The 27,130-nt window shown below is 41.5% G+C and overlaps 1 protein-coding gene across 3 annotated transcripts; it reads right to left on the reverse strand.

The window, feature by feature from the left end:
• Positions 1-305: 305 nt before the first annotated feature.
• hdac9b (histone deacetylase 9b) lies at positions 306-23,503 on the reverse strand. 3 transcript variants are annotated; one of them, XM_041941753.1, is made up of 11 exons: positions 23,041-23,503; positions 15,164-15,405; positions 14,607-14,796; positions 13,048-13,165; positions 12,810-12,931; positions 7,726-7,857; positions 7,266-7,381; positions 5,694-5,816; positions 4,983-5,160; positions 4,672-4,886; positions 306-2,159 (listed from the first exon to the last, which is right to left on the reverse strand). In XM_041941753.1, exons 1-11 carry the CDS (start codon positions 23,147-23,149, stop codon positions 1,827-1,829), a joined length of 1,878 nt encoding a protein of 625 aa, XP_041797687.1. In that variant the 5' UTR covers positions 23,150-23,503; the 3' UTR covers positions 306-1,826. The 3 variants fall into 3 exon arrangements, with proteins under 3 accessions (XP_041797687.1, XP_041797686.1, XP_041797688.1); XM_041941752.1 differs by having other exon boundaries at positions 13,048-13,174; XM_041941754.1 differs by lacking the exon at positions 23,041-23,503 and adding an exon at positions 22,748-22,876 and having other exon boundaries at positions 13,048-13,174.
• Positions 23,504-27,130: the final 3,627 nt, after the last annotated feature.

Below are 27,130 nucleotides of genomic sequence, written 5' to 3' on the forward strand. Positions count from 1 at the left end.
TGGGAAAAGCTAGCTGGGTAATGATTTAGGCAGTCCATTTGAGATAATGATGTCAAAATGATTAAGATGTAACTTGTGAATTGAAATATAAAACAGAAAGCTGAAACATGAACTTAATGGAGTATGGTGCTTTGCTTGATGAGATGTGTACAAATAATCTGCAACATGCACAAACGTCAGAGGTAAATTAACGTTTATTTTAAAAAAGAACGGTTTATCACACAAGGCAAAAAAAAGAAGAGATGCAAACAGCTATGAACAGACCACAGGACCCCCAACCCCCCTCCACCCCCCACCCCCTGCTGGCAGCAAAGGGGTTCTCGTTACAACCAAATCAAAGGAGCAAGACAACAAGACTCACATTGTTCTGATTGTGTTTACTTGCACTAAAAACATTAGACAATCTGAATGTACAATATAAGACAGACAGCTTTGAGTTTCACATGAATCCAAACACAGAACCTCATACTAGCATTTTTTTTACATTTAGTCGACGGTACAAATGAAACAGGAAGGTTTACGGCTATGCAATACATTTGATTGATCACTTTAAGACAGACTATACATGTCGCAATGGGCACTTTCAGGGGAAAACAGGCTCGAGAAAAAAAAAAGAAGAAGAAGCAAGGTCCTATCCAGGGTTTTTATTGAAGTAACATCAAACCTGCATGTTGAGGTAAGCATGCCACTGGGGAATACGGAGGAAGCGATTCCCTTTAAAAGGGACTCCCTTAACCATATCCCCACTCACTTTGTAATTCGCCTTGACAGTAAATCAATTCTCAAGCCTGGCCCCTTGGACTCCTCCAACCCTAGGTCCTCCTCTCTCAACATTCCTGCACACATGAATCACTCCAAGTCCTGGCTTCTAGAAGGCATTTCCTGCCCGGCCCTCTCTCTCTTTCTCTGTCTGACTCCTCTGCTGAAAGCTGGGCAGGAACCCGCCGAGCTTTGATTTGGACCCAGAGGGAGAGAGGGAGGAGAGCTCGGCTTAACAGGGCCCTGGCTCTGGGACTGCTCCGAGAGTGAGGGAGAGACACGGAGATTCTGGGTGTGTTGGGAGATGCCTGCACACCCAAGCAGGGATTTGGTGCTTTATCCCTCAAATTGTGGTATGAGCAGCGGACCATATTCCAATGGCAATATCACTCCAAGCACAGAAGTCTGCCCTAAGGGAGCGTCCTCTGTTAGGATTTAAGTATACATTCTCTAAGACAGATGTTCATTATTATTTCAGTTCAGAGACCACTTAACATGGAACATCATCACAGATTTTTGAGAACAGCGGAGGATGTAGTGTTTTAGTTTCTTGAACTCACTGTGAGGACTTTATGACAATTCTCAAAGTTGAAGTGGATAGAAGAGCATTCAAATATTTCATGGCAAAAATGTACACAATGGGAACATAAGTTGGCTCTTCAAAGCTGTACACCTGTTCAACCTTCCCTCTAGTAATCATCTTTGATGCCACAGTATATGTACATACAACATTTGTCAGTTGAGCAGACTGGAGACGACCAAAGCAGCTCTTAAAAAGAACGGTCTAAATTGTCTTCATATTATATACACAAAATTAAAACATACATATTTTACAGAGATCACTACACAAAGATCACAAACAGAGAGTCTTAGAGTACGGGACAAGCGCAGGCTGCAGCTGAGGGAAAAGGGGTCATATGTCGTGACAGGAAGAGCTGGCCTACTGTGCAATGGCTGCTGTGTGTGTGTGTGTGTGTGCGTGTGTGTGTAACGACAGGGATGTAGATTTTGTTGAGACTTGTTTATCTGCGAATGTTGCAAGTGTGTGATCTCATCGTCTTCCCCTCTCATATCATGGCTCTTATCACCAGTCTTCCTTTGACCTGGTGAAGATAGGTGCTCGGCTCTGACTCTAAGCTCTGATTGGTCAGGGCCTCATCCTCACTATCAGCTGGCTCCTCTTTGACCTTGATGACCCCGTAGTGAGCGTCAGGGAGCTCACCGCTCGAGCCACTGCTGCTGCTACTGCTCAGCGTGTGCTTCCGGATGACTCCTCCAGGGGGCAGCCTGTCCTCCTGCATGCTCTCTATCTGCTCTCTGGGCTGCTCCTCCTGCTCCTCCTCCGACTCCTGCAGGTGTGCATTGGGCTGACGTAACTGCTCAATGGACTTGGACAACAGCTGCAAAACACATTAGCTCCATATTAATGATCATATCCTGCAGCCAATGATCTTTACCAATTAAACTTGTGTCAGAGCAAAGCAAAAAAGATATACATTTGAGGCCACCACATAAACAAAAATAAGCATACAAATCCAGAAGCTATTAGTCTCACTCTATCTGTCCATAGCTAGTTTCAAACTATGTGAATGTCAAAAAACAAACATGAACAAATCTCAGTCTCTGTATTATATAAACCACATAAATAACGCACAAATCTGTCATATCCATATGCTCTTTTATGACAGTTGGTCATTTTTCAGGCTGTCTCATTAGCAAATCCTAAATATAGAACCCCCCAAAAACTGCAGTAATCACAAAACTGGAGGGAAACAAATACAGTATACTGTGTGATGGACAAGTAAGGCTACGCAAGCTGCATTTCCTGTGAGCATTTTCATGTTGATTAATTGCATCTGACACTGCATTTTGTAAAATGAAGTCTTCTTCTTACATTGGAACAAAACACAAAAACTCTGTATCTACACGTATCAAAGCTACTGTAACTTTAATATTGTTACAAAGGCAAACGTCAAACTATGAAAGTTTCTGCCAAGTGGCTTTGGTAAACTGCATTGTTAGGAGGTTTAGCTGTGGAAGCAGATTAGCCATTGTTCCTGCCTTTTTACTTGAGCTAATGAAATTCAATAATGGTGGCTGCCGCAGGTGAGTGGATTAGTGTCACTCACTTTACTTTTAGAAAATACAGTTCAGAATGTACAATGTCTTGTCTATGGTAAATCGTGTGTCTTCTGCTGTAAAGTGTGGTTCTTTTCTGCATGCAGTTGGACCAAGGCACAAGGTGTGCGGAGTATGATGTTAAAGAAGTTGCTAAAGAGGATGTTATATTACATGCTAAACCTGGACAATCTGCACACAGGATTATTACCAAATCTAAGTGTGTTTCATTTTACTTCCATCAAAACTCTTTTTAGTATTAATTCTTTATTTTGATTAACAGGTGCACCTAAAAAATATTCTAAAAATGTTGTATTTTTGTATGCATCGAAATATGTTAACAAGCTGTAAAAATTAGATTTTTAGGAGGGTTGTAGCACAAAATAATTGTTAAATATTTGCAGAACAGAAACAGAGGCATGTGAGTTCAAATTCAGCCTGACAGAAGAACTCTATGTAGAACGATGTCTCAGCGTCTCTCTGCCTTGATAAATCAGAACCACCGTATTGGTGCTATGATTTGATTACTCTGCCACAAGAGGGCTCCAAGAGCAGGACTGAGAAGCCTACCCCAACTGGTAACCAACAATATTACTGTCTACGGAATGTAGGCCTTATATAAATATCCCTTCAGCTATAAGAATTAGCCTCCTTAGCTTGGCATTAGTAAACACTGTTCATACCTCTTCCTAAAATCCCTAAGCTCTTGTAAATTTCCATCAGCTCCCCCTACTGTTGCGGGCACTGAAGGACGTATAAAAAAAACTGTAGACAAGCCTCTGCTCGGAAATTAATTAGGGCAATGTTTCAGAGAGATCCCTCTCAATAAACACTGAGGGCTCATCCCTGATTAGTGGCCATTTATAACCTCCACTTAAAGAGGCTTTATTTGCGATCTCATTGGCCTGAGTGATCAGAGCGGGGCCTGTTCACATGTTTCTAGACAAGATGTCGCAATTATTCCAAGGCTCTTTTCGAATCAAATCAACTTCACAGAACACTTTCAATAACAATAGTTACGGGTGATTTTAAAACTAATTTCAGCAGCGTGGCACTGATACTTGTTAGTAACTCTTCGAGTTAGAGAGAGATTCAAACTAAAAGTTTTTGTTACGGTTAAAGCTGGATATCCATACTGTACAACTCTGTAAGTGCTTTTGGTGCTTTTGTGCTTTTTATTACTTCTAGGTAAGAATTGCTCTATGGTTCCCATGGCTCTTTCAGGGCCCAGCGCTGGGACACATCAGTATGTGAGCTCACACAATGCTGCCTTTCACAGTGTCTGCCACCTCACACACGTCCCTCACCAGAATAATTACACTCTGTGTATTGCGAGGTCACCTCGGCCAGCTAACAGAAACACAAATATTGCCACAGAGGAACAAAATGTATTCTGGGCACTTTTTCCTTCATTTGAACTTAGCTGAATTGAATTTCACAGCGTTAGCATGTGAACAGCACTGATGCCTTAAGCTATGATAACAGAATTAGTGCAGGGGAAGCATTTCTTTCCCATTTGAAGTCAGGCAGAAGTTCTTTGCTTCGCAGAAATAACACCAGGATTCCAGGGAAGAACAGACAACAGGCCAGGTCTGTAAACCTGAGCTACCACAAATGCTTTTACAAAAGGCTAAAAATAGATCAGCATTTGTGTGCTTAGAACGATTAAATCAGACTCCCTGCAGTAAAATAAGACCTCACGAGACCTAAAAAGGAACAAAAAAATGCTACAAAAAGCAATCTGAAAGTCAAAATCCTCTTCTGCGATTTGAATATTGATGAACAGCACAATACCTTATTTATATGGACCTGCTGCTGGTACTGTTTCTGTTTCTCCAAGAAGTGCTGGTGTTGCTGCTGGATAACAAGTTGGGCCAGTGTATTCTGAGGCAGTGGTGCGGACTGGGTCCTGTTCAAGGGCCGGTGCTTTGGTAGTTTAGGCCGACTGCTGGAGGGCCGATCCTTCATAGCCAGAGGGGATTGAGGGTGGGATGACATGGAGCTTTGGCCTTGACAAAAGTAAAATCCAAAGTTTAGATTTCCTCTTACGTCATACTATAAATTACTTCAATTAAACTACACCATATCAACTAACACGGTCTTACCAGAGGAAAGTATCTTCTGCTGCCTCATCTGCTCCTTCTGAAGGAGGTGTTGGAGGAGGGCCTGGTGGCTGGGGCTCACTTTAGATTCGAGGCCCGTCTGCAGGGGCACAGGGCCCAGCAGGTGCCCAGGCAGCCCATGCTTGATTTCTGTCGATCTGTCCTTCAACCCCATGGCGGCCTGAGAGAAGAGACAAAGATGATGAAGTATTGGTCATTCTTAATTCACACTCAGTAGTTTTTTTGTCAATGAAAATGGTTCATGTACTGTAGTAACAAATGAGACATTAGGCAATGTTGAAATCAGAGACCATCAATGGTTAGAAGTGCAGCTGATGAACAGACCTCTGTGGAATGTGCCAGAGAGCTAAAAGATGATATATCATGTGCTGGTTATCAGGAGTTGCACTTGAGTGTACTTGGCCTTTTTTAAAAGCTGTGATAAATGAGGTAATAGGGGAAGATAAGAGCATGCCTGACACAAGACACTGCAGAACAATATTTATCTAAGGGCGATAAAATCATTTGGGGCCACAGGTCAGTGACCTGTGGGCCTACAGAGAACTCAAACAGCCACTGATTGCAGGTTTTCCAACTCATACATTGAGCACAAAAACTTGCCATCACAGATCCATTAAACTAGTGCATTAAAGAGGTTTTATTTAGTGTACAACACACAGGTTATCCAAGAATATAAAAACAAATTGTACTTACACTAATGGGTGAGGATGCGGTTGAAAGCCCAAAGGAGATGTTGGGTAATGAAGGAGATGTGTATAAGCTCAGCATCGACACAGAGCCCTCAGGTCGGAATAATCTCGGCTGTGAAGGCCATCTCTACAGCAACCACACAGGACAGAGCGAAGGTAGAGAGATTTAGGAGGAGGTGACAGATTTAGAAATCCCACTATGGACAATTTCAAAAGGCAACATGAGCAGTGGCATAAACGCTAATGCACTATGACGAACAACAACCCTCCTCGCTGCATACGGAGTGACGGGCAGCAAGAGTTTCCTAGAGCTTCACAGAATGGCACCAGTGAGGACGATATGCTATTATAAAACATTGCAAATCACTAAATCTACCGCTCCACCCTTAGGTCTTCAGTCCCTAATCAGCCTGCTGCCTGTTCTTACTCCCCGGTCCCCACCCTCAGGCTACTCTCTCAGAGAACATCAGCACTGGGGCATACTTCCTGTACCCAGCAGAGCAGTGGACCAGCATGTGGTTTTGGAACAGCCATGTTTATCCTTCCAACCCCTACCAGTACTCAGTGACCTGTATGTGGATATCCGGCCCATATTTGACCCGAGGGACCCGTTCCCTCTGAAAAAGGATACCTAATGTAACGGTGCACAAACACTCGCTTGCTTTTGCAACAGGCATGAGGTCTACAGGCACCCCAAGAGTCCACCAGTGACTTTCATGAGAGCCTCAGCTTGGGCCGATACAATAGCAATCCTGTGTGTTTATGTTGTTAGCATGTGGATGTCTTTGGCTACCAGTGCCTGGGATATCAATTAAACTCCACAGTTCGTCTGTCTCCCTAAGCCCCAACCTTCAGCCCACTGTCAGGGCGTCTCTCCTTTCTCTTTGTCGCTGGAGGTCCCTGGGAGAGTAAACAGCAAAGGAAAACACAGCTGTTCTGTTAAGATTGTTCAGAGATGTGTCATATCTGCCACCCTCTATAATGGTCTGGTTTGTGAGCTCGGTCCAAGGGGAGCTCTGGTCAGTAACTCAGGCATGAATCTATTGGGAACCGCCTCAGAACAACTCAGAACAGGCACATCGCCAGGCCAATGACAGAAACACAATGACACGCCAACAGCAACCTGACAGCCAAACTAAAGATCTTTCTTTTTTTTTTTCTTTCTTTCTGCAAAACATAAAACTGATTGGACAGGACATCTGGAAGAGGAACGCTGGATAGGAACATTTTTACTGTTGTTTTTGCTGTGTTTGTGTTCAGAATTTTAACACTGATAGAGTCCATTTATTTTCCTGCGTAATGTGTCATCTTTATGCAAGCAAACTTAGGGTAATCAGACATGCGGGTCAAGCTGTGCCTCTTTAATGTCAGTGTGGGGAGCCATTTTCACTGGAGTGTAACAGACAGAGGACAACTGGCTGTTTTTATAGCTGCAAGCAGAAGGGCAGACAGGCATTTAGTGCCCTGACATAAAATTATAGTTTGGATATTCGAAGGATTTGCATGCAGAATAAAAACAGCAGTAAGGCTTTTGCTTCATTTTTTTGGAAAATCAGCTGATGATTTATATACACACCTCAGTTTTTGTGGTAGTAGGCAGAGAGGAGGGTCCATTTTCAGCCCCCAAGGCACTGGAGGCCCCTATGGGAGAGCTGGGGCCGGAGCCAGGGGCACTGTTAGTGGGCGTAGAGTCTACGAAACATCAAGGAGTTAGAAACAGTATGCATGCTCACACTCTACACACAACACACAGACAGAGGCTTGGCATAACAGCTGCAGCCTCCCAACAGTTTAATGTGTATGGTCATGGCTGCCTGATTACAATGGTCTTTCTTACATGAAAGCGTAATGATCATAATATGCTACTGCATTGCAAAATGGCTGATTATTATGCAGCTCTGTAATAATAACACAATTACAGGCTTGAATTGTTTTCAGAGAACATTTTAAACACCAGATAATAATGAAGACAATTTTCTGCACATGCTGTAACAGGAAAAAAGACAATTCAACATACAGCCAGCAATATTACACACCCATTAGCTCCAGAGCCCTCTTCTTGTAAGGAGTCATGATGTTTCCATCTCTTCTCTTGAGCATCGGGCTGCTCCTCCTCTCTGCTACCTTCTGCTTCAGTCTGGATCGTACCTTCAGGTTGGGCTCAGAGGCTAAAAAAACAAGGAAGAGATATTTTTTCCTCTTAGTCTCAATTCACACTATTTGGACGATAAAGCCCCATCACATGGAGGTGAAAATACACACTCTTGAGTGTTGTGTGACTATTTTTATAGAGTCAAACAGCGTGCTTTTACCCAGCCTGCGTGAAACGAACATCATCAAAGAAAATAGTAACATCATAAAATAAGAGGAAACTTAAAGAGAAGTAGAGACTATAAATCAGATAAAAAGAATAAGCAACATTGTCACGCTTTGACATGGAACAATTTCAGTTTCAGTGAAATTCAGAGCAGGTTTCAGATAAATTAAATGAGTCAGGATTGGGCCCATTTCCACCTCATCTGGACTAAATTAGGTTGAGAAACAGTGAAGTGAAACAGTCCGCTACCTGCCGCCCTGGTGACCACAGTCTGATACAGTAGCAACAGTTAAACTAACACAAAAACATGGCAGATGTTTCAGGCTCTCCCCACGCCCCCTCCTCCTAATGCAAAACAGAGATACCCAAATACACAGTCCACACACACACACACACACACACACACTCACACACACACACACACAGCTTGGCCTGAACTGATCCACACAAATCCAGTCCATCAGTGCTGATGGAGCTGCTGACGTAATATTCTTCACAATAGACATATTGCTTTCAAACTTTTCGACTAGTATTAACGATGGATTTAAGGACAAAATCTGTATTTAGCCAGGGTAGATTTACTGAGCATGGAGGCTCTTTTCCAGGGACGCCCTACTCCACACTAACACTGCTATACTCAGCTGATGATTGCCATACCTGAAGTACCAAAACAAAGACACATTTGATGACATTGAATTTAAAAGCAGAACAACGCAAGGTGTAAAGTCTTATTTGACCCATGTTTATTTGCCTATGCTGCTGTTTCTAAAGGACCAACACAAGAGTGTAACAAATAAACAGGGTATAACCAGGAACTTATGAAATATTGAGGTCAAGAGACTCAGCAGGTTTAAGGTGATGTGCAACACAGAGATTATTATGTGCACAATTTTTCTTTTAATTCGGTGATACAAATGTATAATTCAGAATGTATTACAGGGTGTGAATCTTATATAATACATATATTAGGATTGATCTTTAAAAAATAACACTTCAGACTGATGAGTCTCTTGCTAAATGAATCATCACTTTAGAATGAAAAAACAGAAAGCACATTTAAAAAAATCAATGAGGACATAACCTCTGAGTCATTAATGGTAGTTTCATGTATCAGCCCTGTCAAACTCTCTGATAAAATAAGACTGTCACTAATTAGTAAACTAGTCTGACAAATGTGTGTGGCACAGATGTGAAAGATTACATAATGTAAAAAATGGGAAATAAAGTGGAGGTTGAATTCAAGAAGGAAATAATTGTGAATAATGTAGGACTCAGTTATGTAAATGCAAGTAAATGCTTTTGTGTCTGACTGTTGAGTCGTGCCCCCGTCTTGTCACAGAGACAGTGACTCACTAGGTCAACGCATCTCATATGGACTTCCCATCAACCCTTTGGACATGGAATCCCACAGCTAGTCTAACACACTCAAATAAACACAGAGAATAGATAAGCTGGTCTTTTGACTGAAAGCCAGAGTACAAAGTTGTATTGAAGTTATGTAAACCCTCTGTTACACAATAGCCAACCAGTTTCAATTATTTAGTTCAGATCAATAATTAAATAGGTCTTTTGCAATGTGTACAACATACAGCTATACATATTGAAGTGGGGGCTATGACGTGGGAGCACTGCAGGGAGGAGAGGGAGCCGTGATGGGGGCACAGCTAGGAGAGTGGGCCAGATGCTGCTATTTCTGGCTTTTGTCAAAAGCTGCAAAACCCTCTTCCCTAATACGTGGCACAGACCTCTAATCCTGTGGGTGTGAGGTAGAATGAAAGAGAGCGAGGGAGGAAGAAAGGAGGCAGGAGAGATAAATGGAGAGAAAACGCTGTTGGGAGTCGTATGAATCTGCTTCACGCCCCGCTGCCTTGATTGCTTTCTATTTTTACACACTGCTGCCACCAAGCTACGCATCCCAATTGGTCGCCACGGGAACGCCAGACAGCAGCACGGGAACAAACACTTTCTCACTGGTCTCCATGGAAAAAATGCCCTGGTGCACGGTGCAACAGGAGGCAATGATGGCAGCGGCAAAGCATATACACTGAACACCTGGGTCACTTCTGCTCCAGCTTCTCAGTTAATGAAAACATACAGTAATAGCTGCAATATACTAGAGTCGTAAATCAATCACCTTATTACATTTGAAAGTGATGCCGCAGGGCCAGTGGCTTTGAAAGTGAATGTGTTATGCTATCTCCACTGAATCAGAATTTCAGCTCTGCTGTCACTGCGAGTGCCTGGGTCCATCGGAGCCAGGACATGGACAGATGGCTGTGTGGAAAGCTGAGGTGTGTGTTCTGTACATAACGAGGCTGATGACGCTGACGTGGATGAATTACTGCAATGCTCATTGACTGCTCTTCCTTTAACAACATAAACTTTGAAACCAAAGCTAAATTACAGTTCCTCAGAGTTTAGATATGCCACGTCGTAAGATCAGCAAGTTAAATTCATTTGTTAATGTTTCTGATATACAAGATCAGATAATATTCTTAACATGGAGTTTCCACGCAAACTTCACTTGCTTGTGCTTTACAGTTTTACCTCGGTGGGATTATTTTTTAAAATCTGTCCTGCACCTGCCGAATGTACACATTTGGTAACTGGGTCAAGACCAGAGCGGGTGTTGCACTTCTTACTGCTAAGCTGCAACTATTCTTGCCACAGACTATTGAATGACCTCGGTCCAGTCTATTCTCGTCCCTGGAAGTGAAACAAAGAGGATATATAACAAGTAAACAAGTTGATCACGTGAAATTCTTCAAGCTACTGAGTGAAATAAAGCCAAGGGCACCGCAGCTATTCTGTAATTTTAATATGACACAACAGTAGAAATCAAAGCACGGACTGTTTCTTTTGCGGGATATTTAGAGGACTGCTGGACCGTCTCTACAGATTATGTATTTGTATCTTTTGTACACTGTCCAATTTTGTCTCTGAGGTTTTCCAAAACACACGATGAAGAGTTTACTTTGAGTGTGTGCTTTTTGGTTCTTCTTTTTTTCAAAGTAAAGGCTTAAAGCTTATTTGAAACCAATCCAAATTTCATATTTTGAAGACTTACTGACCACCAAGCTACAAAGAACTACACAATATATATTACATGCACATCATAAACCTCATTGTGAACCTCGAGAAGAAAACGCTGTCGCTCAGCCCTCTGGCCAAATGAAACAGTGGGGAGTCTAACGTTGAGCATTCGAGTCATCTCCACTTTGTTTTGAGAGAGCTATCTTTGCTTAAACAAACAGTCCTGTCGATGTTCATCCAGCCTGTGCCCGCCTTAACTCGGCAACACCTGCCAATCAGCTATCAGTGACAGGCATTGGCTCAGGGAACAACACTACCTTTGTGTGTCCCCCTTGGGTGCCAAGCTCTCAGAGGACTTTAATGAAGACAGACAGGAAGTGGGGGAGGAAGGCCTGAGCAGGAAATGACCACATATAGATTCAGGAATCCAAAGGGCAAGAAATAGTTTCATCAGAGCAAGACAGTTGGGCACAGGAATGGGGATCGGATTTAACCATGAATTAAAGGATAAAATGTTGTGTTTGAGCAGCAGAGACGGAAATTTTATCCGGCCAGTTATTTGTTTAGACCTGCTTTTTTGTATTCACAGTAAGAGGCAAACAATGCTACCATAAAAGCTCTCTCTGTGATTTTAGAAAACTGTCTTAAACTGGTTATTACACCTGTGAGGCAACTCCTTACCTTATGGGTCTAAAGGCATGGCCCATAGAAGTAAATATGTACATACAAGAGCTACCTTTTGTTCTGAAGATGGTATAATTCAAGAGATAATAAAAAATAAAAGATTTTTTAGTTTTCATTTACCTTTCTAATATTTATTCTTGCCAAGCGGTGACTTTATTTACCAGACAGAATTCCTTTGCCTGATCTCTAAATTGTGTATACACACAACATGACAGGCCTGTAGTTAAAAAACTCAACAAGTATAACTGTTTTCCAATGTAATTAAAAGAGACACAGAGGGGAAAAGAACATAATGTAATTTGGTGACCTCATTGCCGAATTATGAAGCTTTCAGCTTGGCGAGCACTTGTGCTCGTGCAAACCAGGAGGCAGGAATTATTCTTATTTACACAGCCATCCCCAAAGGGTTCCGCAAACTTTAAACCAACAAACCTGAGCTGCTTTTTTGGTGGGAACCTGTGTCTTTTCAAAATAGTTTTTAAAGCCAGTAACTCAGGAGAAATTAATGTGCTTTAATTCTGCCATTTACCACTAAACAGTTCAAAGAGGCTTTGGAATCTGATTTATTATTGTAACATAGGAAGAAATGTGGTTCCTTTTAAATAATGGCAGGATAATTTCAGTACAAATAACAGTAATTAAAATTTAAACTTGTGAAACTTCCAGTTAAACGTTGGCTGTGTTCAGCCGTTGTGTTTTAATATAATCCAAATAGGAATAAGGAAGGTTTAAGTTACTTTTCTGGCATGCGTCACTTCTTAAGAAAGTTTTGTGTTGAGCCCTGGAGGGATGAGGAGCGGGGGGCCGGGGTTATAATGAGCCTAACTGATGTTATTAGCAGGTCATCAGGAATCTCAGGAAATACTCAATGCGTATAGCAATCTCTTGACTGACAAGGGTAAAAAAGACTCTTACTGTACTAATAACCCAAAAAAAGAAAATTACTAGTACAAGGCAACATCTTAACACTCATGCTGAAATCGTTTTAACTAGATGCATGGCTGTGCAGCATTATGTATGCATGTATATACTGTGCAATATTTGCATTTTTATGTCTGTGCTCCGTGTATATACAAATTAACATACCTGTCTTCCTCAAGGGGAAGTCGTCCTTGCTCTCTATGGGTGATGGCAGAGTATACTGGCAGGTGGGGGATGTGCCGCCCAGAGGTGGAGAGCTTTGGTCCAGCGATGTGTGGTGAGAGGACCTGATCAAGAGATGACAATATGATGATGTAGATTATGTTTCTGCGTGACTTAAATACAGCTTCTGTATCTATATCACACTCTCTCAGGCTAAAACTCATCAAATACTTGGGCATACCAGAGTTTTGGGTGGTGGATGAAAGAATGACTGACTCCATTGCCGGCAGGGTCCTTTGCTGATTTGCTCAACAGAAACTCTTGGAGTTTCTGCTTCACCTCGGTACTGGCCACTGCACCTGTGAGACCAAAAGACGGAACCAAAGGGATTGGGGTTACCCTAGGGCTATGTCTCATGTTATATTATTGCCTAAAAACATTCCAAAAACAACTTAAACCTTATTGAAACCTGCAGATTTTCTAACCTGTTTTCTTCTATCACATATAACTCATTTCTTGATTTATAGCTTAGTTCTTCAGATTGAGTTCACACCATCTTCCAGAACCAGCCACAACTTGTGTAGGAAGATCTCCCCCTAGTGGTCTCAGAACACTATATTAGTTTCAAGCTGCTGAAGTCATACTGCAGAGAGATGTTCTTTCCCATTGCAGGGTTACAGTTGCAGGGCTCAGTTTCAAATAACCTGACCTGACAAAGTCATAAATCTAGTCTATTATTAGCTATAAGGTAAAAACAGAAATGAAATACTATATCTGAAGCTATTTTCATCATGCTATTGAAAGACATTTTCTCCTGAATTCTGAGCTTAAATGTCACCAACCAACCTTATGTCATCAGTTGCCTGTACTACTGGCTAGGTACCATGTCATCATCATCATCATCAGCAGCAGCATCATTACATTGCTGGATATTTCTCTTTATGTGATGACTAAAGTAAATTCCAACTTTGTAATTTGACTTGTTCCCAGGCATCATCTAGGACATATACTATAAATCAAAAACTGAGAAATTGTGTCTCCAATAGACAGAAACATGAAATCAGAACAGTTTTCCCTGCTTATGAATAGCAATTCAGTCTCATGCAGTGAGAATGACATACTATCCACTCATTTTTAACCTTACTGCTATGCTGCTGAACATGATTCAACTCATGGTGCTGTTAGGAGGTGGTCTTAAAGGTTTGCTTCACTGAACGAAAACACATTATCCTTACTCACTTACAGTACTTGCAGAATGTTGTTTTTATAAGTGCAGTTTTTGAGAGATCTGCATTTGCCGGTATCTAAGAACAATGGACCAATACTTTACTTCATGCCTCATCTCTGAATATCTGAAAATCTAAGCAAACAAAATACCTACATATAAATAGAAAAAAAAGTTTTTTGTACTTTAGGCCAATTTATCCTTTAACACTTTAATGGTGTTGTTTCTTGATAGTTCTTGAAAGTCCATTCTATGTGGATGTTAAACGTTGTATATACTACTTTCATTACAATATAGTAAAAGTAAGTAAAAGTGCATGTGCATGAATCAGTGCGAATATATGAGGATTTCCTTAGTAAAACCAGCATTCAGCTATAGTAAAGCATTCCTATCCAGCTGTTATATGCATATTTGTCTTGGACCCCACTCTAAGGCAATGCATTAAAAAAACGATTGAAAAGGGTGAGGGTTACGATCATGGGGCCCCCTGCTTGCTTTTGCCTGGGGCTCTCAAAATGACTAATTCCACCCCTGATGGTAAGGAGATGGTGATGATGGCGGTGTCGAGCTCTTACTCTCTCTGGAGCGCTCCTTGCCCCTAAGTATCAGGCTGGAAACATGCTGCTCTCGCCGATGCCTCTCCTGCTCCTTCTCCTGCTGGTTCTGCTGCTGCTGTTGCTGCTGCTGCTGCTGCTGCTGCTCCAGACGACGCTCTTTCTCTGCAAGTTCCTGCTGCTGTTTCATGGCCTGGAGCTCCTGCTGAAGCTGAGAAACACACAGGCTTCAAGTCAACACATAGACAGCACACTGATAAATATATTTTTAACAGCGACAGTGGCTTATGTGAACTTCTGCAGTTTCTGTTTTGCTGTGATGGACTCTTCTGTACTCGTCTGTGAAAACAAAAGTCACGCTGTTCTGTAATGTATTGCTCAACACTCTGCCTTGCTGTGCTGAGCTGTCTCTTCTTTTCTGTACGCTCTAATGTTGTCCTGAGCTATAATGTTTTCTACTGATCTGCACTATGCCAGGCTGTGTTGTGCTCTTCTGAGTTGTACACTGTGGTGCTGTGCTGTGCCATTGTGTACACTGCCATGTTGTCCTCCATACAACTGTTCAGTGCAATGCTGACCTTGAGGTGCTCCTGGAGCTGAGCCTGGTGCTGACGGGTCAACTTTTCGTGCTGCTTCTGGAACTCGCTGATCAGTAGCTGCTTCTGGATCTGCTGCTGCTTCTGAATGAGGAGCAGCTCCTGCTGCAGCTGCCTCTCCCACAGTCCCGGGTCCGAGCCTGGCCCCAGCATCCTCAGGTCGGTGCGCAGGTCCAACGGAGATAAGGGGTCCACAGCCAATGGCACGTCTGGCTTAATGTCCACTGTGGCCCACAAAGGGACAGCAGAGAGAATAAAACAGAAATACAGATGTGTTAGTCCCTTGATTGCACATTTACCTGTATCAATTCAAATCATGCAATATGTACTATAATATATAGATACTATATGTATCTGTATATTGCTGAAGAACAACATGTTATTCAGAGCTGAGGAAGACTGAAAAATTAGGATTCAAAAAATGAGACAGTTTTTAAAATGAAAGAATAAAGATTAGAGATAATAAGAAGGATCAGAAATGAGAAGCAAAACTTTCTCTCTGATGATCCTCAGAAACCTGCAATTATAATAGTTTCTATAAACAAACATGGAATCACATCCATCAGCATAGAGTCCACTGGGAGCAGCTGCATAACAGACTCAATGAACATTTGGCACGAAATGTTGAAGTGGTCATTTAAAGTATTTACGAAAATCCTATCTTCCCACTGTTTGATAAATAAATAAAAGGAGCCCTCCCTGTCTCTACCAGAACATCATGCAGCAACCCCTCCTTAACATAAATGATTGAAGGCAAAGTAGTTTGTGAGCCCGTGTTTGTGAATTCATGTTCCTGTGATCTTTCCATCTCTCTTCTTGAGTGCAGACGCTGCAATGTGAACTGCCTTTGTCTTTGACAACTACCTCCATTATAAGTAATTGCCAGATACAAAGTGAGAGGGCATCCCTTTGGTCTCTGAGCTCTATATATAGGTTGTTCCACAGAGAAAATCGATTGCCAGTTAAGAGCACAGGAGACAAGGCTACATCTCTCTATTCCATGGAGGATGATTAGTGATTGCACAAAATTTTTCTTTATATATTTTTATACACTTCCATTTTCATCCACACTACTGCATCTAATTAAATCCTTCCTACTGTAAAAAAAGGTTTAAACCAATTTTAGATATTAAATAAGGTATTTAAGTAGGATATTTGATCAGTGATTAAATAAAAATGTCAAAATCTTGAAAAAAAATACATAATTATGATGTTAATTATGCTGATCATGAAGTGACATTCAAAGAAGGGTACACATTGTCCAGACTGTATAATGTCTCTTCCATTTTAGGACAAGAGAAATATTCAAACCTACTTAAAATTCCAGTGGCTGGGGGGAGATTTATTGAGTGCATTCATTGCCGTAATCTTCTCAAGGGTCACATTTGAGAGAACAAATACAGGCAATGTTACTGCACCACCTGTTCTTTAGAAGCATTAGAGCAAACTAACACATTAGAATTTATATGTTCACATCAATAATCTTGTGTTGGTCCTGCCGTGCATTTATCCTTATTCACTAAAACAAAATGCCAATAGAAAGGAGTTTAAACCTGCCAAGAGAAGCAGCGTCAGTCTACAGTAGCGATCAATTAAGAAGCAGTGCCCTCCTGTTCACTGATGCTGTGAAGCTCACTGGCGCCCATTTGTTTTGTCATGTAGCCTGTTTTTCATTGCCACCATTCCATGTGTATGCGGCGGTGATGATTATAAATAGAAACATAAAAGCAAGTGGCGCAATCCTGGTCTGTGACAACCCCCACACCCTAGTATCCACCACCCTAACTTGCCGCTGCCATGGCAACGCTGGCGACGTAATTATGTCTCCCCATCCTGCAGATATCGAGTCTCACTGCATGTCATCTCCTGCCTACAGTGGCAATGTGACATGTTGACTATTATATCAGCCTTTCAGCTCTTATATAAGAAAGGAGTCCCCAGCAGAGAGAGACAGAGAGAAGCATTACAAAACCCTCCACCACACATACACAGACACACACACACACACACATACACAGTAGAGATACAGTGGCTAAGTGATAACTTGTCTTAAAACATGTTCAAAGAGTGAAGACAGCCAGAGGGGACTCCCATGCGGTAATTTTTCTCTCTGTGTTCTAAAAACAGCTCCAATCAAATGACAGAGGAGGGCAACGGCTCGGCAGGCACGGAGAACAGGCACCTGTAGAACAGACCCTTCTCTCCTGACAGGGAATATTAATCTTAGCTTGTAAGTACTTGACAAAGGACTCTTTTGTAGCGGGCGCTGTTCCAGGGCAGCCGTGAACCTGTGAACCACTGAAGGGCTCAGAGAGTCAGACAGCCTTAGTGCTACTTTTGCCTAATGGACCTAAATATAGCAACAAAAAAAACACTTGCTGCCTGGGAGAATTCACCACTGAGATATCTAATTAATCTCATATTTCATTCTGTACCCTCACTGTGACTGGCATTAAGGACCCCGACTTTGATCAGCACATCAAGCTGAGCCTCCATCACAAAATCTCAGAGAGTGGTTTAACACGATGGGGAGGGGGGAGGAGGAGTGTGAGAGCTTAAGCCACCTTTGATAACTAAGGCTGTATGAAATGGCCCTTGAGGAAACCGCAACAGCTCATGTGCCTGTTCTGCTCTTGTCCACTGTGTCTGCAAGAATAACTCTAGATGGAATGACAATGTTGAGGGAACATAATAAGGTCCTAAAGGTAGGTAGGCATTGTTCGAGCTCTGCTGAAGCCTCTGCCTAATGTTTAATTTACAACTCGCATTCCTCACGACTGGCATTATTCTCTGTGTTGATTGAAACAGAGAAAAGGACAAGATGTTCCTCTGTCAATGTACTTCACTCAACCACAGAATACATTAGACCTACAAGTCCACAGCCACAAATTTACATCTCATATATGTATGTCAAAAGAACTCTGAAACTACCCGAAACTGAAATCTGCTGTTTCTGTATTACAAAAATACTCCTTAGGCAGAGGAGAATACGGAACCACCAGTAACTAGGTCTAAATATAAATGCTTTTCTGAGCAGGGTCTTAATATAGACAATGTGCGAAAGACTGTCACAGTTGTGAGGCCGCCTGCTCAATTTAACACGGGCAAAAATAAAAGCGCAGTGTTGCATTTATGTAACTTTCAGGTCACTTTTGAAATGATCACTCTCAAAGAAGAGCCTGCCGCTTCTCGTTCAGTGGTCCTACAGTGTCATTGGCTATAATGACGCTTGATATGAATACTTTATTTTTTGGGGTGAAAGTGAGGTGCCTCCTGATTGGTGGATAGTGCACAGAAGTATCTCTAGGCCCTGGTAAACAAGAGATTTATGAATGACAGGTCACAAATTTGTTTTTAGCACAAGGCAGCGACGAGCACCCAGCCCCATGCCCAAATTCCTCCCTGTGGAGCGCCTGCCGAGGGGGGATAGAGTGACTCATGGCCTGTGACCACACTCCCACTGCAGCGTCGCACCGCCAGTGTCCCCAAAGTGTTTATTTCTATAACCGATCTGCCTCTCATTAGCCTTGGTGGTGGTTAGAGTGACAATCACAGCCTTAATTTGAGATGTTGGATGGCTGTCTTTTTTTGCCTCAGGCCACATTAGCAGGCTTCCCACCCCGAAGAGAGAATAGACAAACATCACCAGTGACATTACTATTACATATGAGAAGTCTGGAATACATATGTACATACAGTAAAAAATTTGCATTACAAGTCATTACGCAGGCTCACACTGGACTGAACTGAACTTTTAAAAGCATTTTAACATTTCAATCAAATCTTTTTTTTTTATCCCACTAGCACATAATAACTAACATGAAAAAGTAGTTGTAAACATCAATTGTAAACATTACCCACTGAACATAAGTAGTGTTGCTATTTTGTCACCTAAAGCTAGGCTACCTTTTGGTGTCAATGAACAAGGGTATTCATATTCAGATTTTATTAAAATCTGAATATTTAATCATCTAAAATAGAATAAAAACTGGTGCAACTAACCAGGCACATTGTGTTTAGTGTTGGTAGAAACAAACTAAGACCTTCACTTGTTGTTAAAGGTTCCCTGTGGAGTTGTCTTGTATACACACAAAAGTTGTTTATGTTTAGTGTTACTCACCAAAACAAATTGTGTGCATCCTTGAGGTCTAACAAATATGTCAAGTGCATTTCCTTCCTCATTAAACATTTACAAAGATGATGAAGTATTTTGAATCCTGCATTGTTTACATCCATATTTACTAGCTAGCAGTCTTCTTCTTCCCTGTTTTTGCTGGCATGTAACATATCTCATGCGTCGTGTTCACCTGTTGATCAGTAGAATCACGTGAAACCATTGGTAGGACTGTCTACTGTCTCACCTACGAGAAAAACAAAACAGGGACCAACAAACCGAAAAAACAGCTCTATAGCACTACTAGAGGTTAATAACTCCACTGGGAACCTTTAACAATTAACACAAATGTTTATCCAGGGATAATAGGATTAGCAGACATGTTTTCCAGTCAAAACATTGCCCATATGCACCGTGAAAGCAGAACTTTATCTGGAAAAAATCTGAAGGATTTAATTAATGATAATGTTGATGCTAATAATGCAGCAAATAAACAGTATAAAATTCTATGTAAATATTGTTGTTGTTACTGTTATGTTCACATGTTGTTCAGTAACTTTAGGTGCTTCAGTAAGTGCTTTTTGGTTCAAACAAATTAAAACTAGTACAACCCCTAAAACATCCCCGCACTTCAAAGTGGAGTTCTCCATTAGCACTGAAGGATCCGTAGCTCCATTTGCTTTCCAGTGAAACATATTGGTGTGCATTAAGGATAGGCACTGAGAGTATCTTGGCCCAATGTGACACTGAACATGTATCACCATCTTTATACAGTGTATATTTTCTTAATAAAACACCAGTTTTGGCAACATACATAATAGCACACTTTGTGTTTACACTTTAAACATGTTGTATGTTGCATGCATTTAGTGTGCGCCAGAGACGGTTGCTGATCTAAATTCCCTGTCTGACAGTATAAATAGAACCAGAGATACAGAAGATGTTTGAGGGCAAAAATAAGCTGATGCTTGGGACTGCAATGTGGTGCTGGATCTCTCATTAAGTGCCTTGTTATTTTGAGCAGCTGGCATGTCTAAAGCAAGAAACAGGTCTTTATTTTTAAGACTCGGGCTCGTCCTTGCAGCTGAGCCAGAGCTGCGGCTTGCTGGCTATCTGCTAACAAAGAGAGCTGAGCTAAACCACCACGGGCCTTTTACTGAGGGGAGCCAGGAGTCCAGTCATCTCCTGTTCTGCCATCATGCCAAACTGTCTCACAAAACAACAACACGATATACACTGAATCTCCACGCAAGCAAAGAGAAGGAGAAAACCCCGGAAACTGTCTGTGATAATTATCAGGTCCCTCTTTCGAGACTTTATCATTATCCTATCCTCTGTGGACAACATTGGCACTAGATCCTACAGTCAATAAACTTTCTAATAAATCAATCAGAAAGAGTCACAGCAAACCCTCCAACCAGGGGAAAACATCCCTTAGTATCACTGATAAAACACAACCGATAAACTGTGGTTTTCTACAGCCTGCATATTAAGAAAAACAGAAAAAAAACATGCAAAAAGTCTCATTTGTTTTGAGTTGGGCCTGTTGTTCAACATGCAAGGTTTACAAGGTTTAAATTTTAATCTTAAAATTAGCTTGTGTTAAGCAATACTGAAAGAAAATCCCATATTCGTTTATTCATGTGTCTGTTTAGCAGTGAGCACCTCCAATACACACAGTGAGGTAACCTGAATGGATGCAGGACACAGACAAGAGGACTTGAAAGGTGCAGCATTATTATTGTCTGAAAGGTCCCTATTGATGGGAGCTTGTGTGATATTTTCATGATATTTTGCATTCATGGGGAATTAATTAATTTCCCTTGTTGGAGAGCCCATCTGAGGACCATTTTTGTCAGAACTTTGATGTTACTGACACTAATCAAAATAAAAATGGCATTATGCCTTTCATTTGCAGTTCCACTTGAAATGCATGATGAAGAGGGTATCACATAAAATGTCAAGAAATTTGCTTTAGAAAATAATTAATAAATAACCTATTTAGCTGACACAAGTATCACTTCACCAACAATATTCCTAACAATAGATTTATAGCCAAAACATTAATACACAGCACATAATAAACCCACCACTGGGTCTGCCTAAAAGGGAATGTGTCTGCTCTACCAACACGTACATGACATCTAGTAAACTCATACAAAGTCATCCTGGAGTCGCATTTTTAGACAGATAATGTTAGTCACTGTCAAGTGATTTACTATAAAGTGGAAAGAACAAATTAAACAGGCAAATGACAGAATTCTCTATAAATATCTGTTCCAAACCGCTGTTATATCAGGAGCATGCTGAGATGGAATGATAACGCACAGACGCCTAATCTTAGCAGGCTAATGCCATAAGCTGAAAATAACTCACCTAAGAATAGCTGACCCACAGAATAAGCAAGGAGCCAGAATCCAGGCGCTCCTTATATCTGTTGTTTGGCTCACAGGCCGTTAAGACAGAAGAAGAAAGCCTTGCTCCTCTAGCCTGCTAGTCAAATAACCTGCTCTATTGACATAGATGGAATGTGTCATTCCGCTGTCATGCCCCTCTTATTTTTAAATCTCCTCACGTTTAGCCCACTGCCTCCGGATGTTTTCAGGCACCCGTTTTGCCTGCCTGAAGTCAGACTAAAAGCAGTGTTTTCTGTTTTTGATTTGAGAGTTTTCGACTTATCTTTAACAGCAAAAACACTAAACAGTCATTGTAAAAAAAAAATCTAAATGCACATTTAACAATTACCTTGAATTATTTGACATCATATTGATTTACTGTTGGCTAAGTGTAGTTAATGTAGTAACAGCTCAAAGGTCATTTTTCCAATAAATGAAGCACTCACATGACTCATTCCGTACTTTCTCATGACACATGCTTCTCGCCATTGTCATGTGGCTTGACAATGTTTTCATAGAGCACAATGCTTCAAGTCAGAACACATTTCCACAGACAATTTTCACCTTTTATCAATAGCCACATGCTGAACAAAAAACTCTAAGCAAACAAGGTGTGACTCATCTTGAGTCAATACATTGAATAGATGTTACTCATACTGATGTCAGCCATGTACTCTTCAATTCAATTCTCAGGTCAAAAATAGAACAGTCAGTGTCTGTGGTAAATGTCCTGAGAGAAACCTTTGAGTTGTTCCCTCAGTATTTCTGTCACAGTTTTTCCTGTTCCTTGAAAAGTGCACGCTGACATGGAAGCTCGCAAAACACAACATCCCTTTCATGTTCACAGTGACTCATTTCAGGCAACTAGAGCATGGGAATAGTGTTAACACATTTCCTCATTTTCATAGAAAAACAACACTCTATGCATGTTAGATATATTAGGACAAACAGCGCTTTCTAACTCATTACAATGGATCTTTTAACACAGATTACGGTAAGAAGCTCACTGAGAAAGACAAATCATAAAGGAGCATTTATCATCACATGAGCAAATACCTTGGTTCAGGAAGAAGTGCCTGATCCTACCACGTTGCTGTGCTGAGAAGCTTTGAGTTCACTTTTCACAGAGAATGAGAGACCGGCTGAGCGCAGAGAGTTGGTACGTGAGAGAGGGAGAGAGGCACAGAGTGAATGTGCGAGAGAGGCACGGAAGATAGCGGAGAAGTAGGAACAGATTCAGAGATAGAGGAGGGACGGAGATTGGAATGCAGCGAGGGGAGGAAAAAAAAAGACGGATAAAAAAACTGAGATTCCTCACGAGGAGTAGAAACATTGGGCTGTGTGATCACCTGAGTTGTTCACGTTGTGCATCTTGCTCTGGTTGGGGAACTGCTGGTGTCCAACGCGCCCTTCTGTTGTGGAGAAACTTGACTCGCCCTCGTAAATCGTCTGCAGCATACTCCACTCAGCGCTCAGGTCTCATTGCAAGCCTTGCGTTTCCTGTCACCAAGAGCCACCCCTCAGCCACTCAGGGGAGAGACCACGACAACAGGCAACTCTCTCCCTTCCTCTGCCTCCTCCTCTGATACACCACTCTCACTGTAGAGCAATAACACAAACTGCACACTCTCTCTGCAGGGCTGCTGCTCTCCCGGTGCCCCGCTTCAGTCTGATTCAAACACTAACACACTTTCAGGAGAAGATGACAAGTCCAGCTTCTTTTTTTCCCCTTATCTGCCTCTCTCCCTATTTCTATCCAGTCTGTGGCTCAGCAAAGTGTCTGAGCAGCGACGGAGGACAATGTAAAGCTGAGTTGCTAGGAAAGCCGTGTACTGTGTACTGAGCACCTCGCTGAGGCAGTAATGCAAGCCAGGGAGGGAGCAAGCTTCATTTGCATGTGAATCAACAACTGCGTGGCCCACAGGTGACAGAAATAGAACAATGGCCAGCCCTGGCTAAAAATAGGTCAGGCGAGGCGCGGGGATTGGAGCAGCATTGATGCATTTAAAAATACCACACCAAACACAGCTGTCTTCTTCAGCTCCTGCCAGAAGGCATGTCTCCTGACTCCCTCTCTGCAGATGGAGGCTTGATCTCTCTCTCTCTCTCTCTCTCTCTTTCTCTCTCTCTCTCTCTCTCTTTTCTGATTTGTTGAACCAGTCTCTCACTCACTCTATTTATGTCTTCATTTTGTTCTCTCAGGTGCATGGGTGGAATGATCCATATCAGCCTTGATGTACTACAAGAGACAGATGTAAAATTTACCTCTGCGCAGTATATGTAATGTTAAAGGTTATGTAAAATGGCTGCTTCACAATTCACAAAACAAAGAAAAATTGAGTTTTTAGGATTTTGTTTGGCAAATTGTACAAGAAATTCTGATGAAATATTTCAACAAATACAAATGCAACGGCATTTAGGTAAAAAATCTTCATGTGTGAAAAACCCAACACGATGTGTTAAGTCAAGTGAGACATCAAATGAACACTGTGTTCATTTAAGACTGAGTGTAAGCTCCCTGCATTAGCTCAGTGTACGTATGTGTGGGGTTCAGTGTGTATCCAGGGCAGTACTGCTACTCAGGAAGCATGCTTTCAGCTAGCCAAGGAAGCCGACTGTAAGATGCCATAACAGCATGATCGCAATTACATAAACCTCTCAAACTGTGTCAAGAACACCTCTTCAGGATTACACATCCCATTTCCTTGAAACACCCTTGATACCGCATAATGGAGGATTTTCAAAATGACAAACAAAGCACTACAGTACACATACAGTATATGTCAAGAACTTAAATAGTGAATTTTTAGTACCAAGTAGCTACAGACTAGGACATTTTCAATTAATATTACATCCCAAACTGGCCAAGATCCATAGTTAATATAATCTGACTCCAGCCCATAAAAGTCAAGTCAAATGTTCTATCTGACCACTGATGCAGGGCTGGGTTTGTGGCCAAGCAGCCTGTGCCTTTAAATTTTTCATCTTCCTTCATAATTTGACCTGTCCCCCAGCCAGGGGCGTGGAGCCAGCGCGGCTATTTTTAGGTCCTGAGCTCTGACGACTGGGCTACAGAGACACAGAGAAGGAGTTTTACTGTGTTGTTTCAGCTGGACAAACATTTAACCCCTCAATCCTTTTATCACAGCACAACCAAGAAGCCAAGAAGGAAATACACAGCTTGCAGGCTCGCCCCAGACATAAAACAACTACCCATGTATGATACTGTGCTACTTGATTATTCATAAACGCAGACAACAAGAGGACCGTGCATGCATTTGTTTTCATTCCCTACTGCTTCTTTGTTATAACAAAACTCTGATTAATTATCTCAATACAATATTTTCATCTCTGTAACAGCTGAAGAATGATTTTCACAAAGATAGCCATAGAGCACTGTGGCAAATCTATCAAGACATGATTATTCCAATCTTCCCTAAGTGACACATTATAGTGAAACAGATTTTGCAAACGCCTGATCTTCGTAAAATTAGTTTTGGCATTCAAGTTGGATAAGATGGTGTGAGAGATAACAAGCCTTCAAGTCCAAGGTAATGATGGCTAAAGACCCAGAGCTCCATCTGTCACAGTATCTGTCGGAGCAGGCAAGCACTGACCCTAGTGGCCGACCTCAAGACAGGCTAAGGCATAATTGACCAAAGAAGAAGTTAGGCTGTCACATGAATGACAATTATCATGACAATAAAATTCCTATTTATACGACATATTTGACAATGTGATTTCGTCAAACTCTTTCCCAAATCCTGAAATTAAAAGGTCAAAACGCTTTGTTCCTGTTCCTGTGTTTTTCCACTATTACACAATAAAAAATACTATATGCTGCAAACTCAGAGACTATTTTTTGCCATTTAGTTACACTTTATATTAAGAGACACATATTCAGCATTAACTAGTTGGCTTACTGGCATGCACATTAGTGGTATACTGGCTCCTTATTAGTCATTATGAAGAATTTATTAATGCCTTATTCTGGGGGTTAGGGTTCTTAAGGATTGGGGTTACTTTATTATAGTACAGCTTCCTTACTTAAAATCACTAAGCAGTAATCAGAAGGTTACTAAGGGGATATTCTTAGTTAATATCTAGGTAGTTGTAGAATACGGTCATGCAGAGTAAGGCATTAATAAGTGCTTTATAATGACAAATAAAGTGCCGGTATGCTGCTAATATGCATGCTAATAAGAAACTAGCTAACGGTGAATATGCAAACCTTAATATAGAGTGTTTACCGATCATTCATATGTGGATTACTTTTGAACATTTATTTATTTGTTGATTGGCTCTTTACAGAATGTCCTGCACAATATAAACAGATTTGTGCTTTATTTTGTCATACAAATGTATAATAAATCAAACTAATTTTTCTGCATTTGTAAGTGAATAATTAGTTCCAAGTATCAACTTTAAGAACCTCGGCCGACCTGCCCTACTGCTCCTCAAAAGAAAAAAAAACAGAGACAACATGTTAGCAGCGATTAACCTACACTTTTTATTTATAACTAGCTTCCTGAGGCTGATGAGGGATTGTGGGATTGGAAATAGCTCTGTCCAATAGGCAGGGTCCAATAAACCTGCAATGTGGCAAGCCCATTATAGCACTTACTGCGTCACCAGCGGCCTTTGTCTACTTTAGTCCTATTAAAGCATTTAAGTGTGAACGTCAGTGTCCCTGCAGGAGAGCCACTCCGCTCTGCTCTCCAGGGCCAGGGCTCGACTGTCTGTCACCTCCCTCATATCAAACACAGACTCTGTGTGTCTGTGTGCCTGTGAATGTGCATGTGTGTATGTATTGACATCAGAGTACCAGCGTGGAGTGGGGGAATATCAGAGATGAGGGAACAAGTGGGCCAGACCACTGAAGTGCCCCTAGCACTTTCCAAATATAAATGAAAGGCCGTGAAAGCCCATTTTAAAGAGCAAGGAATGTCAGTAAACACACACATACACATGCATCCGTACATTGCATTATGTTATTTACTCCAACATAGTCAATTTAAACGATCTAGTGGGACTAGAAATATAACAAAGAGATACTTCCCGCCATGGTATTTCAGCTCTTTGCGTTCTATTTCGAGAAACTGTGGTCAGGGACTTGTTTTTTTCTTCAAAATAAGCTTACTCATATTACCACAATTACTGTACCAGTTCCAAATCAACTCCCGAGTTCTGTGGCTTAATCACCATAGCACTGGTGCCTTGTGACACACTGTGCATGATGAAACCCAGCAGGGAGTCAGAGTGGAGAAGGAAGGCAGCTGAACTTGAAGCGTTGCAACAGATATGAGGAGTGGACACCACTCCTTATAACTAATTTGATCCGGCAACAAAACGTTTTGTTCCCCTTAATAGTGGATGATCTATGTGTGGGAGGGAATGAGTCAGCCATATTTTGTTGTTCCGTGTTGTCTGAACTTTTAA

This window comes from Chelmon rostratus, chromosome 8 (genome assembly GCF_017976325.1).
Source record: "Chelmon rostratus isolate fCheRos1 chromosome 8, fCheRos1.pri, whole genome shotgun sequence".
NCBI lineage: Eukaryota > Metazoa > Chordata > Actinopteri > Chaetodontiformes > Chaetodontidae > Chelmon > Chelmon rostratus.

What these genes read in the sequence shown, in the direction of transcription:
- hdac9b (XM_041941752.1), bottom strand. Translation starts at nt 23,149, where the DNA reads ATGCTGCAGACGATTTACGAGGGCGAGTCAAGTTTCTCCACAACAGAA. An exon ending in AGCTCCAGGAGCACCTCAAG is followed by an intron (nt 14,797 to 15,163) that starts GTCAGCATTGCA and finishes TGTGTTTCTCAG; the next exon opens with CTTCAGCAGGAGCTCCAGGC. An exon ending in CAAGGAGCGCTCCAGAGAGA is followed by an intron (nt 13,175 to 14,606) that starts GTAAGAGCTCGA and finishes TTCCGTCTTTTG; the next exon opens with GTCTCACAGGTGCAGTGGCC.